Source organism: Myxine glutinosa, chromosome 1 (assembly GCF_964187855.1).
Source record: "Myxine glutinosa chromosome 1, kmMyxGlut1.1, whole genome shotgun sequence".
NCBI lineage: Eukaryota > Metazoa > Chordata > Myxini > Myxiniformes > Myxinidae > Myxine > Myxine glutinosa.
In genome coordinates, this window is record NC_136261.1 from 15390890 (window position 1) to 15404204 (window position 13315).

The 13315-nt window shown below is 41.9% G+C and overlaps 1 protein-coding gene across 1 annotated transcript in view; it reads right to left on the bottom strand.

Annotated features, from left to right (window-relative positions):
* LOC137421421 (uncharacterized) overlaps positions 1–13315 on the bottom strand; it is a 139998-nt gene that overhangs the window by 66716 nt on the left and 59967 nt on the right. The window contains exons 6-7 of the mRNA XM_078770882.1: positions 12780–12843; positions 1686–2549 (exon numbers count right to left, since the gene is read on the bottom strand). Of these exons, the coding sequence (XP_078627008.1) occupies positions 1686–2549; positions 12780–12843 (928 nt within the window). The remainder of the gene's footprint in view (positions 1–1685; positions 2550–12779; positions 12844–13315) is intronic.

Genomic DNA, 13315 nt, shown 5'->3' on the forward strand with positions numbered 1-13315 from the left:
GCCGTAATGTGATTCGGTGAGACATCAGTGGATCATTGGGGTTTATTTACAGTTTACATTTACCATTTACAGTTTACATTTACCATTTACAGATTTACATTTTACCATTTTCAGCTCTATTATGCTTGTGTTTATACATGCTTTGTTTATGCTTCAGATCTCGCTTTGATTGGGTAGATTAAAGCCTTTATACTGAAGTCGGCTTGTTTCTATTCCACATAAAGTCTGAAACTAATTGGCATTCTGCAAAATAAGCCGATAGGCAGTGTTTTCCATGCTAACAGAAAGAGTCTACAGCATCACACCCTGACAGGCAGCAGATTGGCAAGATGTTTTGCTGCTCAGTTGCGTGGATCAAAGATGGTATGAACAGGAATGTAGCGTGTCATTTGTGTTTGTTTTCCATCACGTCCTGTCAGGAACTAGACTTCTTTTGCTTTTATTGCAGGACATTTGTGGATAAGGAGACAAAGACATCTTTCATCATGTCATCAAAGAAGTCATCATGTTCACTTGTTTGCCCAGTCTGTGATTTTGTCCAGGTCTGCAGAGAGTGAGGAGCCTGCAGTTTGCCGATCTGAGATATGACGAATGGAGCGACAGAGAGTGGAGTCATTAGCAAAGAGATAGAGAGGATTTTACAGAGAGTCGGAGAGATCATTGATGAAGACCAGAAAAAGCACAGGGCCCAGAACACTGCCTTGGGGAACTCCAGCTTGAACAGGACGAGGAGATGAGAGAAACCCATTCAGGGCCACACGTTGACTATGACTAGAGAGGACGTCCGCCAGCCATGCGTGGAGATTTCCATGGATACCACAGGAGGAGAGTTTGGTGAGTTTGTATTCGGACTGCCTCTTGCGTGTGCTAAACATGACAAAAACAGGAAAAAAACTTTAAAAAATTGACTATTTTATGCGACCTTATTCTTTAGACATCAAAACCAATAGGTTTCAGTGACTCAGTATGCAAACCCTCCTCAAACTTCAAGTGAATCACATGGATATCGACGATTTTTTGACCTTCACCTTTGACCTTTTGACCTCAAAACAACTGGATTTCCCAACATCTTATTGGTGAAGCAATTCAATGATGCAATATGCAAATTGTGTTCAAATTTAATCAAGTCAATCAGATGAAAATTAATGATTGTATGCATTCTTGACCATCTGAACAAAAAAAAAACAACCTTTTTTCATCTCATCAGATCACAGAATATTTTGCCTCATGCTTTGAGTCTTTCACGTGCCTTTTTTGTACCAGGCATGTTGTCATGTGCCTTTTTCTCAGGAGTGGCCCTGCGAGACGTCATCTCTTCCTCATGTATGGGCCTCACATTTGACCACTGCGATTGCAGATGGTAGAAGGATTGCTTCCAAAAGGCTAGCAATCAACTTCCCGTTTTTAATTTGGCTTCCTGAAGATGTCAAAAAGCCTCTCTGTTTCCAGAGAGCACCATAATCATGAACAACCCCATGCGCATACCTGGAGTCTGTATAAATGGTGACCCTCTGGCTTTCCGCTAGACAACAGGCTCTAGTTAATGCATAAAGTTCTGCCTGTTGAGCCGAGTAGGTGTTTGGTAATTTCTCACTCTCCCATGTCTCAGCATCTGTGCATACTGCATATCCCGTCAATAGTGAACCCTCCTATGCTCGCGATGATGATCTATCAACATACACTACCAGATCTGCATCTGGGATGGGAATGTCCTTCAAGTCAATGCAAGGCACTAGTGCATGTGCCAATACCTCCGCCCAATCATGGGGCTCACCATCGTCCTCTGTTGGCAATATAGATGCTGGGTTCAGCGTTGGACAACGCTGAATGGTAAGGTTTGACGGCGTCAATAACCCTAGTTCATAAGTTGTAGCCCTTGATGCTGAAAGGTGCTGTGTTCCTGCCTTCAGCAAAACCATCGCCACCGCATGCTCAACAAGAAGAATTAAGGGGCACCCCAGGACTATTGTAGCTGTGGCTTCTACTGCATATGATGCTGCTGCCACTGCTTGCAAGCACTGTGGAAACCCTCGTGCTACTGGATCCAATCGAGTGCTGTGATTCGCTATGGGGCACAGTTTTCCCCCATGTTTTTGTACCAATACTGATTGGGCAAATCCTCCTTTCTCATGTGAATAGAGAAAGAAATTTTTGTCATAATCTGGCAGTCCTAAAGCAGGAGCTGATACTAAGGCATCTTTCAATGTCATAAAAGCTTGTTCAGCCTCCGGGGTCCATTTCAAAGGATTTGGACTGTTCGGTAAGCTGATGTCCAACAGGGGGCGAGTCAGTAATGCATAATCAGCAATCCACTGATGGCAAAACCCTGTTGTCCCCAGAAAAGATTTCATCTGCTTGACAGTTATAGGTTTTGGAAGTGTCCTGATCGCCTTTATACATTCAGGGCACAGTCGTCTCGTGTCTCCTTTCAAAATGTGTCCTAAATATTTCACCTCTTCCTTACAGAACTGCAACTTATCTCTCGAGGCCTTGTGGCCTTTGTCTGCCAATGCTGTCAGTAGCACAATAGTGTCCTGCTCACATGCTTCCTTTGAAGTCGAGCATATGAGAAGGTCATCAACATATTGTACCATCACTGAACCCCCAGGAAATTCAACATCGCTGAGGTCTTCATGTAGAGCACGTGAAAACAAAGTTGGGCTCTCTGTGTACCCTTGTGGTAACACAGTCCAGGTAAACTGTAAACTTTCGTACGTGAACGTGAAAAGATAACGCGAATCCTCATGAATGGGTACACTAAAGAACGCTGAACATAAGTCCACCACGGGGTAAAACTTCGTGTTGCATGGAATACTTGACAGTACAGTGATCGGGTTAGGGACCACTGGATAGGCTGGGATGACACAATCATTAATTGCTCGAAGATCCTGTACAAATCTCCAAGTAGTCTTGCCTGGCTTCTTCACAGGTAAAATAGGAGTGTTGCACATGCTCACAGTGCGAACTATAACTCCCTGATCCACCAATGATCGAATCACTGGTGCAATACCAGCTTTTGCCTCTGGTCTCAATGGATATTGGCGCTTTCTAGGCAGTGGCTTAGAATCATCTACTGTGATCCTTACAGGTGCAATACTCTTGATCCGTCCCACATCATTTGGATGCGTTGTCCACAAGCATGTTGGTATTTGATCGAGTGGGTCCTGGTCACCGTCGGCGTCGGAGCTGAGTAGGTATACCCCAACATCGTCAGTATCATCCGATTCAACAATCATGTTGAAGGTTGCAGAAAGCACCTGCTCTTTGAGCTGCCAGCAAAATCCATCTCCATCTAAGTCATAGAGTGGGGCGCTTTGAATTTCTCCCATGTATCCCCTGTTGTTACACTCTTTCAAAGTTGCACTCATTGTTCCAACATCTTTTGCTTCATACCCTCTGCCACCGCTAAGGTGACGTGTGGGGTTGTTGTTTCGGGTTGATTCCACAGGAGTTGTTGGTCTGGCGTCAAAGACACTGACATCCCAACTCCCTGTCGTCCTACCCACAACGACGTCAGATGTACATCATACTTGGTGTGCAGATATTTAGAAACCTGCTCTGCATAGGACACCTCTTCTCCTGTAGCATCATAACATGTTGTACAGTGAAGATCAGTCTGCCATGTCAGAAAGTCCATCAAAAAATTATCTACCCATTCCTGTACTTCGGGCATTTCATCCTTCAGTGTCATAAAACTAACACACAAAAGTTCCGCCATGGTTGTATCATCGATGTCCCATCGATGTGTTGTTGGTCTTGTCAGGTTGCCTAGCACCTCAGAAATAAAGTCGTGGGAGTGTTCTGGCATTTCTAGATACACTCCGTTTTCATTACAGATGACAGTACAATTCAATTTACACAATAAATCTCTTCCCATCAAATTTACTGGAACGCCAGATGCCACAAGAAAGGCATGTTGTGCAGTCAACGGACCAAGTTGGACACGCAATTCTTCCGTGACCGGCATGTGTATGGGAACTCCTGATACTCCGACCACCTTCGTATAGTATTTTGACAATGGTATATCGGGAAAATCTGCTTGTCATAACGTGGAACGCGTGGCCCCCGTATCGACCAGAAAAGGTGCCTTGCATCCGCCTACCGTCAAATTAACACTTGGTTCCTGTGCAGCCGACCCTGAGATTAAAGGAAGCGCTGCCACTTGGTCATTTTGGTCTAGTCAAAAGGGTGTTGCAGACCATCTATTCTGCTGAGGTCCTCCCTTAATTGGGGCGTTCCTCAATGGAACCCTATTTGTTGACGGAGGTGGTGGTAACTGGTAGTATCCCTGTTCTTGGTTTCCCTTTCGAAATTGTCTTTGGTTAATATATGGGCATCTCCTCTTCCAATGTCCCATTTCTCCACAATTGAAACATCGATTTTCTGTCATTGGCTGGTCTGTCCACCTGTTCACTTGTATTTCTGGGCTGCATCTCTTGGTCTCTGGGTTGCCACTCCAATCTCTGGTTATCTCCTACTGCATTTTTGCGTTGTTGCCCAGAAAACCTATTTCGTTGATTCGTAGTCATCAGGGCTTGCGTCTGTAGTTGCATCAATTTTTCGGCATTTACAGCACTGTTCCTGGCTTGAATTCGCTGATGATGCAAGGCATAATTCAATATTTCTTCCATCGGCTTGCCTTCCCAAGAAATACACTGTCTTTCCACTTCACTCTTCAATTTGGGCAACAGACCATTAATAAAAAGAGGTTTTAAGGCATTGTCAATTTGTGCCCGGTCTATTCCCGAATATAGTCGGAAAACATCTCGCAATCTGTCCAAATAATCGCTAGCATCTTTGCCTGATTTCTGCTTGCATGTAACCACTTTGTTCCAATCCATCACGAGTGGCAATTTTTGTATGGCCTCTATCAATTTATTTATCTGTGCCGTTCTAGCCGCCGTGGGCATGTCTAACTGTCCATCTTCCGCATTTACCCAGTTTGCCTCCTGCATTAAGTTCCTCAAAGTGGTGGTATTAGGAATTAACCACTTCAAAAGTATTTCCATATCTCTTGCAGTGGGCAACTGAGTTTCCACAATCAACCGCAGTTCCTCCGCAAATTGAAGTGGATCTGTTTTGATTGATGGCATACTACTCTGCAATGCCTTCAATTGATGTACCTGCCATGGTCTATACATCAGATCTGGGTGTTCCTGATTTGCCCCTGGCAATTGCCGCTGAGGAAAATTCAATAACACCACATTGTTCAAAACCTCCCTGTGAGAGAGTCAACTTTTGATTATTCATTAGCCAATCACATTGATCGTTAGATTGATTGGCATTTATCACACGACCCTTACTCCTTGTATGGTGAAATGGAGAGCATGATAAAGGTATAGCAGCTGGCTGCATCGCTTGCCCACTTTGAGTCGGTTCCTGTGCCCCAATTGCACCCTCTTGGGTAGTTACCTCAGATGGGTCACTTGTTTCACCTGTCCTCTGTTGACTAGAACCAATCGCTGCACTCTGTTCTGGTCTTTCGGCAGGTACAGGTACAACCTGTGGCTGATATACAATATTTCTCCGATAAGGTGGAGGAGTTTCCTCTTCCAGTTCATTTATCTCGTATGACCTTGCTTCTGGATACAATTTGGGTTGGGATTGCTTTCCATTTTTTTTTTTTTTTTTTTTTTTTTTTTTTTTTTTTTTTTTTTTTTTTTTTTTTGTATACAAGATCGAGGCTCGTGAAAGAGCGAAGTTGCTTCACCTCTTTTGCTCACTTCACGAAATTGCTCACTTGAAGAGGCATCTGAGTGGATACCTTGCCCAATCTATGCTGTATCTGTTTCACCTCTTTCTTCAAGCCCCCCATCTTTGCTTTGGTCTCCCTGTCCCTAGACACAACGTCCCAGTAATAGAATGGTTGCCAATCCACTTTGAACTTCTGTCTCCCTCTTGTTTGTTTGTTTTGTTTGTTTGTTTATCTTCTTCATTCTTCAACTTCATTTTGTTTAACTTCATTGTTTATCCTTGCAGAGTCCACTTCCCATTTTGCCTGTGTGTGAGTAACACTCTATACTCACTCAATGTACCAAATTACTACTAGGACTACACATCGGACTACACCTGTACCCACTATCAACTGTGTGTACTGCAAAAATCTCTGAAGTTTGTTCCACCTTATACAGAGTAGCGTTGAATGCGTTGTTTTCTAGCTTATTCCTATAAGCTCCACTCTGTGGTCTCCCAGGAAGTAGGGCTGTCAACCGATCCGAGACCGGGACGAAATCCCAGCGGTTTCGGCTTTCGAGACGGTCCCGAGATAAATTGACTGACGCAATTTCTCGGTAAAAAAATCCCGGTTAAAATTCCAACTTCTTGCAGATATTTTCCATAATAGAGGCATTTATTGAGCCTTGCTTTCATTACTCTGCTTCTGCACAAGCATCATTTTTCGCAAGTGTAGCTGAACTGATACAAACGATGATAGATAAAGTAAACTCACTGTTCCAGGATTTTCCCCTTGTCAACAAACAATGCACTGCAAACGAATCCGAATTCCGAATCCGGATCTTCACCAACATCTAATCATGTCGTCCTTGTCACACACGCTGCATCTCCACAAAATTTCGTCCGAATCCGTCCACAACTTTTTGAGATATTGTGTTCACAAACAAACGGACAAACAGACAGGAGTGAAAACATAATCTCCATCGACCTTTGGTGGCGGAGGTAACGAAATCAGGATAAAGGTCCCAATGAAAATCCCCCGCATCGCGGCTTTATTTAAACCGTTGAATCCTTCCGCTGTATCACTCCGCCTCGCCCCGCCCCGCTGCGGTCACGTGTCCGTCCTTGGAGACGAGTTACGGAATGTGGTTGCTAGGGTCTTTAGCACATTAATATCGAGGGACTCGCTCGAGGCCCGTGAATGGAGGGACGATGTTTATTTAGATTAAAAACACGTTTATAACGGATTATTCTACACACAATGTATTAATATAAGTACAATACATTATGTAGTTTATGAAATGAGTTTTTGATGAACGTTTATGTTTAATTGTAATGCTAAATCTATAAATTGTAAGAATTCCTCGGGGTTTGGTTTGACGGTTTGAATGTGAAAGTATTTTGGTTATCTTATCTCCACTTTAGGCCTGATAAGTTGATTACGTTTACTTTAGTCACAGAGTCAAAATAAGGAGGGGGGGGGGGTGATCACTACACCGCCTGCTTTATAATTTACTAGCAGAAGTACCCGGCATTGCCGGGCAGGGGAGGGGAGGGGAACGGGGGAGCGAGCCCCTTGGCAAAGCGAGTGATTTTTTTTCATAGCGTCATCACGTGATCGCTCTGAGCGAATCAGCGCCCACCTGCTCTGATGCCGTGGATTCCATGCGCTGAGGTAAATATTAATAAAAAATATTTCGTTGTGTGGCAGGAACTTCTGAAAATGTCTGCCATCGTCCTGGTGGGGCTTCCCAGGAATTCAGGTAACGCAGTCGGGTTGATCAAAGCATGGGCTTGGATAACGTGGGTGCCTCATCAGTCGACAATTGTTAAAACATGTGAACATTCGATGAAAGGCGTTATTTAGCATTATTAGTTTCAATTTCTGGAATAAGGGGTCGGTATATTCGATCCGTCCACCGAACGGCTATCAACAGGTTGAACAAAAAATTGTACATTCCGATTTGAGTTGAGGCACGCAACGCTGCGTCATTATAGCCCGCTTAACGGAACTATTTAAAAAAAAGTAACATACACATGTGCGCAGCAGCAGGACGCAGCAACTATTGAACTATCATGAATATCGAACTGTCGTACGTGTACGCGCGCGAGCTACGAGAACGCTTGACATGCCCGATCACAACTCACAAAATGATAATGAAGCTCCAACCGGGACTCGAATATGCCTGGGCAGAAACATTTTCTCCCTCTCTGACATTCCGAGCAAGAAATTACACGACAATACAAACTGTAATGAGATAACCCGGTCCCATCGGTGGCCGATCATCTGCATGTAGGCGGTGTATTTTATTTCATCCCGGTAAATGGAAGCTAAGTCGGAATTTAAGTACTCAACATCAGAAATGAATTTTTTTCATTGTTGTTTATATATTGTAATGAAATTCCATTATTTTTGAAGCCTTATATATATATATATTTTTTTTTTTTAAATGTATTACTTTGTCAGGAACCGAGCCGATCCGAGATCCCGTTATGAAAATTGAAAATTTATCGAGACGGTTCCGAGACGGGATTTTGAATCTAGCTAACAGCACTACCAGGAAGTATCTCTCCACCTTTTCAAGCGATGACTTCAGGTGATTTCCAGAGAGTCTCCCTGTCCTGTGGCTTTTCCACACCCCAATCTCACTGATCGGTGTTGCAGATGAGTCTGGATCAGTAAGTCGGTCTTTTGAGGGGGAATCAAACAGAAAATAACCACATATAATATAACTATATAACTATAGACTCACCACCTTGCTCGTTTTCCAAGGTTGTCTTCACATTGATGTTTCACAAATATCTCAAAGCTTCTTTCTTGAGACCGCACTTTTTAATCCATCAATCAATTTATTCGATTAAATCAATTCAATTATTCAATTGCAATCAATTTATCAATATTCATCAATAAATCACATTAATCAATCAGATAACTCTATACCTAAGCCTTTTCTCAATGTTGCCAAAACAGTTCCATTCACTGATGGAGACATATGATCATCGGTCGTCACCTTTGGCCCATACCTTAGGTCAATTGACAAATCACCGTTCTGCCTCTGGATCATATCTGACATATTTTTCAATCCTGTCTGATCACAAATTCAAGTTTAACAACCACTGAAGGCAACTCAACCCTTCATTTGTGAGACAATCAGCCAAATTGATCAGACAGATATGCACCAGTTCATTGGGAAATAGAGAGAAAAAAACAACATGTCTCACTTTGAATGATACCCAAAGTTCTTGACAATTAAAATGTTATAAAACTCCTGAAATGTTCTACCAATGAATGACAATGAATTCATAATATGTACCAATGCAATCCAATCATACTGAAATTTTGACACTCCAATAAATCAGCAATGAAACAGCATCATCAACAAAATTTGAGAATGAACATCAACAATGATCAACAATGATGACAATCATGATGACAATGATGACAATCAACAACAATGATCAATCTCATCAACAATGAGAGAAAACAATGCTAACTATGGAAGGTGAAAACAGGTAAAAGACAGGTAAAAAAGCGAGGGAAAAGAGGAGGAAAGAGGGGAGGAAAGAGGGGAGGAAAGAGGGGAGGAAAAAGGTTGGGGCAAGGGAGTAGGAGGAGTGGCAGGATGCAACGAAGGAGGAGAAAGCAAACAAGGGAAGAGTGAGGCTGGGGGGAGGATGGGGCAGGGCTCCCTTAGGGATGTGAATACTATGTGAAATACGACACTCATTGTATTATCCTAAAGATAACTGTGTATTATTGGTCGCACTCATAACTTAATCTTGTACACCGCTCCTTTCCTATGCCATCTCCAGGCATTGCAAATCGTCATTGCCGGGCACCAAAGGGGGCTCGGCAGTGACGCACGCTGAAAGAGAGTACTCAGTTTTCACTCTGGTTTCTTTCTTTCTTGTTTGTTTGTTTTCTTTCTTGGTTGTCCGGGCGATATCTCAGCCATCCTTTGAGCTAGGAAGCTGAAATTTCGGCACAGTAGTGAGCAAGTCCTTTGTCAAAAACAGTATTTTTTTTTTTTATTAATCAATAAATTGAGGAGTTATTTAATTATTAGCGATTAATTAAGTACTTATTTAATTAATCAAATTTCCTTTCTCTTCTGACCATTAACTCAGGCACCTTTTGAGTTAGGAAGCTGATATTTGGACATGCCAATGACCAGGTGATTTGGCTGCAAAGGATATTTTTGATTTATTAATTAATCAATTAATCATTTAATTATTTGATTAATGACAAAAACTTCTTTTTATTTTTTAAAGTTACAGATTCTGATGAAATAGTGGTAGTTTATGTGTTCTCTGACCAAATTGATTAATAATTTAATTTTTTATGATTATTATTTATTTATTTTCATTATTAGTCATTTATTTATTTTCTTTCTCATTTGGCCAATATCTCAGGCACCTTTTGAGCTGGGAAGCTAATATTTGGACATGAGTGACCAAGTGATGTGGCTGTCAAGGATATTTTTGATTTATTGATTAATCATTTCATCTATTAATTATTTCTTGATTAATCGATTAATTATTTATTGAGTAATCAATTAATTATTTAATTTTTTATAAATGACTTATTTAATTAAATTTCTAAAAGATACATCTTCAGATGAAGCACTAGTGGTTTAGTTATGCGATTAGCCAATTGATTATGAAAATATTTTGTGATAATCTTTTATTGATTTTAATTATACAATTAATCAATCAATTAGTGTACACCTCTCCCTCCCAATGCAGCCTCAATGAGCTGCACTGCGGTATTGCCGGGCGCCGGAGGCACCTCGGCAATGCCGCGCTGTAGGATATTTAATTATTTGGCATGGGGGCGGTGTACTTTGAATGTATGTGTACTTGTTTCATATCTTGTTTCCCTAAACAAGGCTTTCAGAGATTGTGTGTTAATGCTGTCCCCTGCCTTGAACTGCTGTGACATTTACACTCATATAGTGACATTTAACCATTGAACTGTGTCGTACCATCGCACAAATTACTTTAGCACTATGGGACCATGGTTTTGATGGGGGGGGGGGGGGGGGGTGGGGGGGGGGGGAAGAGAGGTGAGGATAGAGGACACATACCCACACACCCAAAAACATAAAAGCCACATAATGAGGTGATATGCTAAATCAACATAGGACCAACATGGGATATGGGATCAATAATCCTATAGGATCCCGAGAGAAAGAAAGAAAACAAGAAAATAAACAGCGCAACGTGCCTTATACAATCAGTAATATGACATGACTTGGAGGGGGTGGATGATGGTAGGATGGGGTTAGGGTTAGGATTGGGATGGAGGGGGCAGGAAATATAAGGGGGGGAGGGAGAGGACATTTTAAAGGGTCAACAAATTCATGTACAAAAATTCATTCATGTATAAACAGATCTAAGTTTTTGTTTCATCATAACAGGTATAATTTTCGTTTTTCCCCTCCATTAATTACCTTGCCAAATGTCATAGTATGTTATTTCATTAAATTCCCTTATGACCTCCCCAATACTTATCTGTAACTTACGTATGTAATTACAATTTTCTCCCAAATTTGTTTGGCCTAAATAGCCACAAAATTGGCTGCTAACATGCAGTACCTTTTATCTACCAAACAAGTACCCCTCTACATAAGATCTGTACCAAAGAAGGGGTAGGGGAAACGAAGAAGGGGGTAGTTTAAAATGGGGATGGTAACACCTCACCACACATTACGGGTGGGTGTTAAGTAAAAGGACTGAAAATTAAAAAGGGAAAAATTTTTTTTTATGGAAAATTTTGAAAAGACAGGTGAAAATATGAAATTATCAAATGTACATCCCATGAAATTATCAAATGTACATCCCATTTTTAGAGATTCCGTATCCCAGTGGCATGGGATTGCCTCTCATTAATTTTTATCTTGATTGAATGATTTTTAGCTGTCATCCAAGATGGCCGCCGCCATAAAAAATCCTAAAAAAGTATATTTTCCTAATCAGGGTGCAAATAAACAGGTAAAAAGTAGGTTTGGAAAAAAAAAGGAAGGGGAAAGGGACGCAGAAGGGAAGAAAAAGGGGGGGCAGGGAGGGAGTTGGATAATGGTTGGATGGGGTGAGGGTGAGGAGTTAGGAAGGAGGGGGGCAGGTAATGGAAGGAGGGAGGGGGGGAAGGGTGGAGGAAGGTTGGGGGGGGGGGTGGGGCGGGAGAGGATGAATGATGTCGATATGGATGTATGATGATGGGAAGGAGGAAGGAGAAAGAGGTTACATTGAAAGAAAAAAATGCTTCTGATCCCATATGTAATATGTGGACAACGGGACCTGGAGGCATTCCCACACATCACCAAGTGGTTGCTATGGGGACCAGCCTGCACGCATGCCAACGTCCAAGCTGGGAAAGCGTGCACACAGCATTGGTCCGTGCATTTGTCTGGCGCGCGTCCCCATGCGGAGAACAGCTCGTTTTGGATTGACTCTTATGAAGGTACAAAACCATATTCGTGCCACAATGGGAATCTATGTTTTAAAATCGAACCAGCCGATTTTCCCTTAGCACTGCACAGACACTGTATAAAAATTACTTTTTACAAAAAAAATCGCTAGTTATCGAGAAATCCTCGGATAATCGTTAAAAATCGCTTTGTTCCCCCCCCCCCCCCCCCCCCCCCGATGTCAATGATCATCAATCAATGATGTCCATCCGTCAATCTGCTCGTTTTTATGGTTCCAAGCATTCGGGATCTCAACCATTATTTTTAACGGGAAATCGACACACTTATGAGTTGTTAACCACCAAAACTGAGCAGATATAGGACGCAAACCATTAAACTGGGATCACTTATAAAATATATACAAAATTCACATGAAATGAACAGAAATACACACAAAAGCATACGAAATACACAAAATCCATTTTTCAGTTTTCCATGACTGGACGAATGCAGCACCCTTTCTCTAACGCCCCATGGGTCCATTAGTGGCTCTTTGAACTCGTAGAATGTACCGAGAAAAAAACAAAGTAGAGAAAAAGAAAAAAGAAAAAAAATTTTGGGGAAATTTTTAAAAAAGGAAAAAAAACAAGAAAAAAATCGTCATGATTTCTGAAATGTTCCAGGGTTTCTACACACCTTAAAGACCCCGAGGAGGACCAGCGGTCCTCCCACGAAGAGGTATGCCTCGTGGTTCTCCCACCTACCACATAAACACATAAACAGAAAAAACAAAACAGCTGCACGAAACTTGACAATTTCGCAGATTCTCATCGTACTGCACAGATGACAAAAAGGCTTACCTTGTTCACCTGGTCTTTGTACCACCTGGGCAGTCGATCCCCTATGGACCACCAACTTGTAGTCGAATTTCTTTATTCTACCACTGAAACTTCAAGAAACTCGTTTTAACAAAATCAATGTTTTATTGACTTTTGAGAGTTTTTGTTGTATAAATAAACATACTAATTCTAGATCTTAATGACGTCGTTCTGCCGGTCGTAGCTGGAGCTCCTTCTCATTGTTGACCAGTCTCTCAAGTTGCTTGATCAGTTCAACTGGTCTTCAGTTTTCACTCCTCTCCAGTCGCTCTCCCAGTTCCACTCCTCTTCCAGTTGCTCTCTCTCGGTTATAAAGCAAAAACTCCTTTGATCTTACGAGCATGCAGGGGTCAA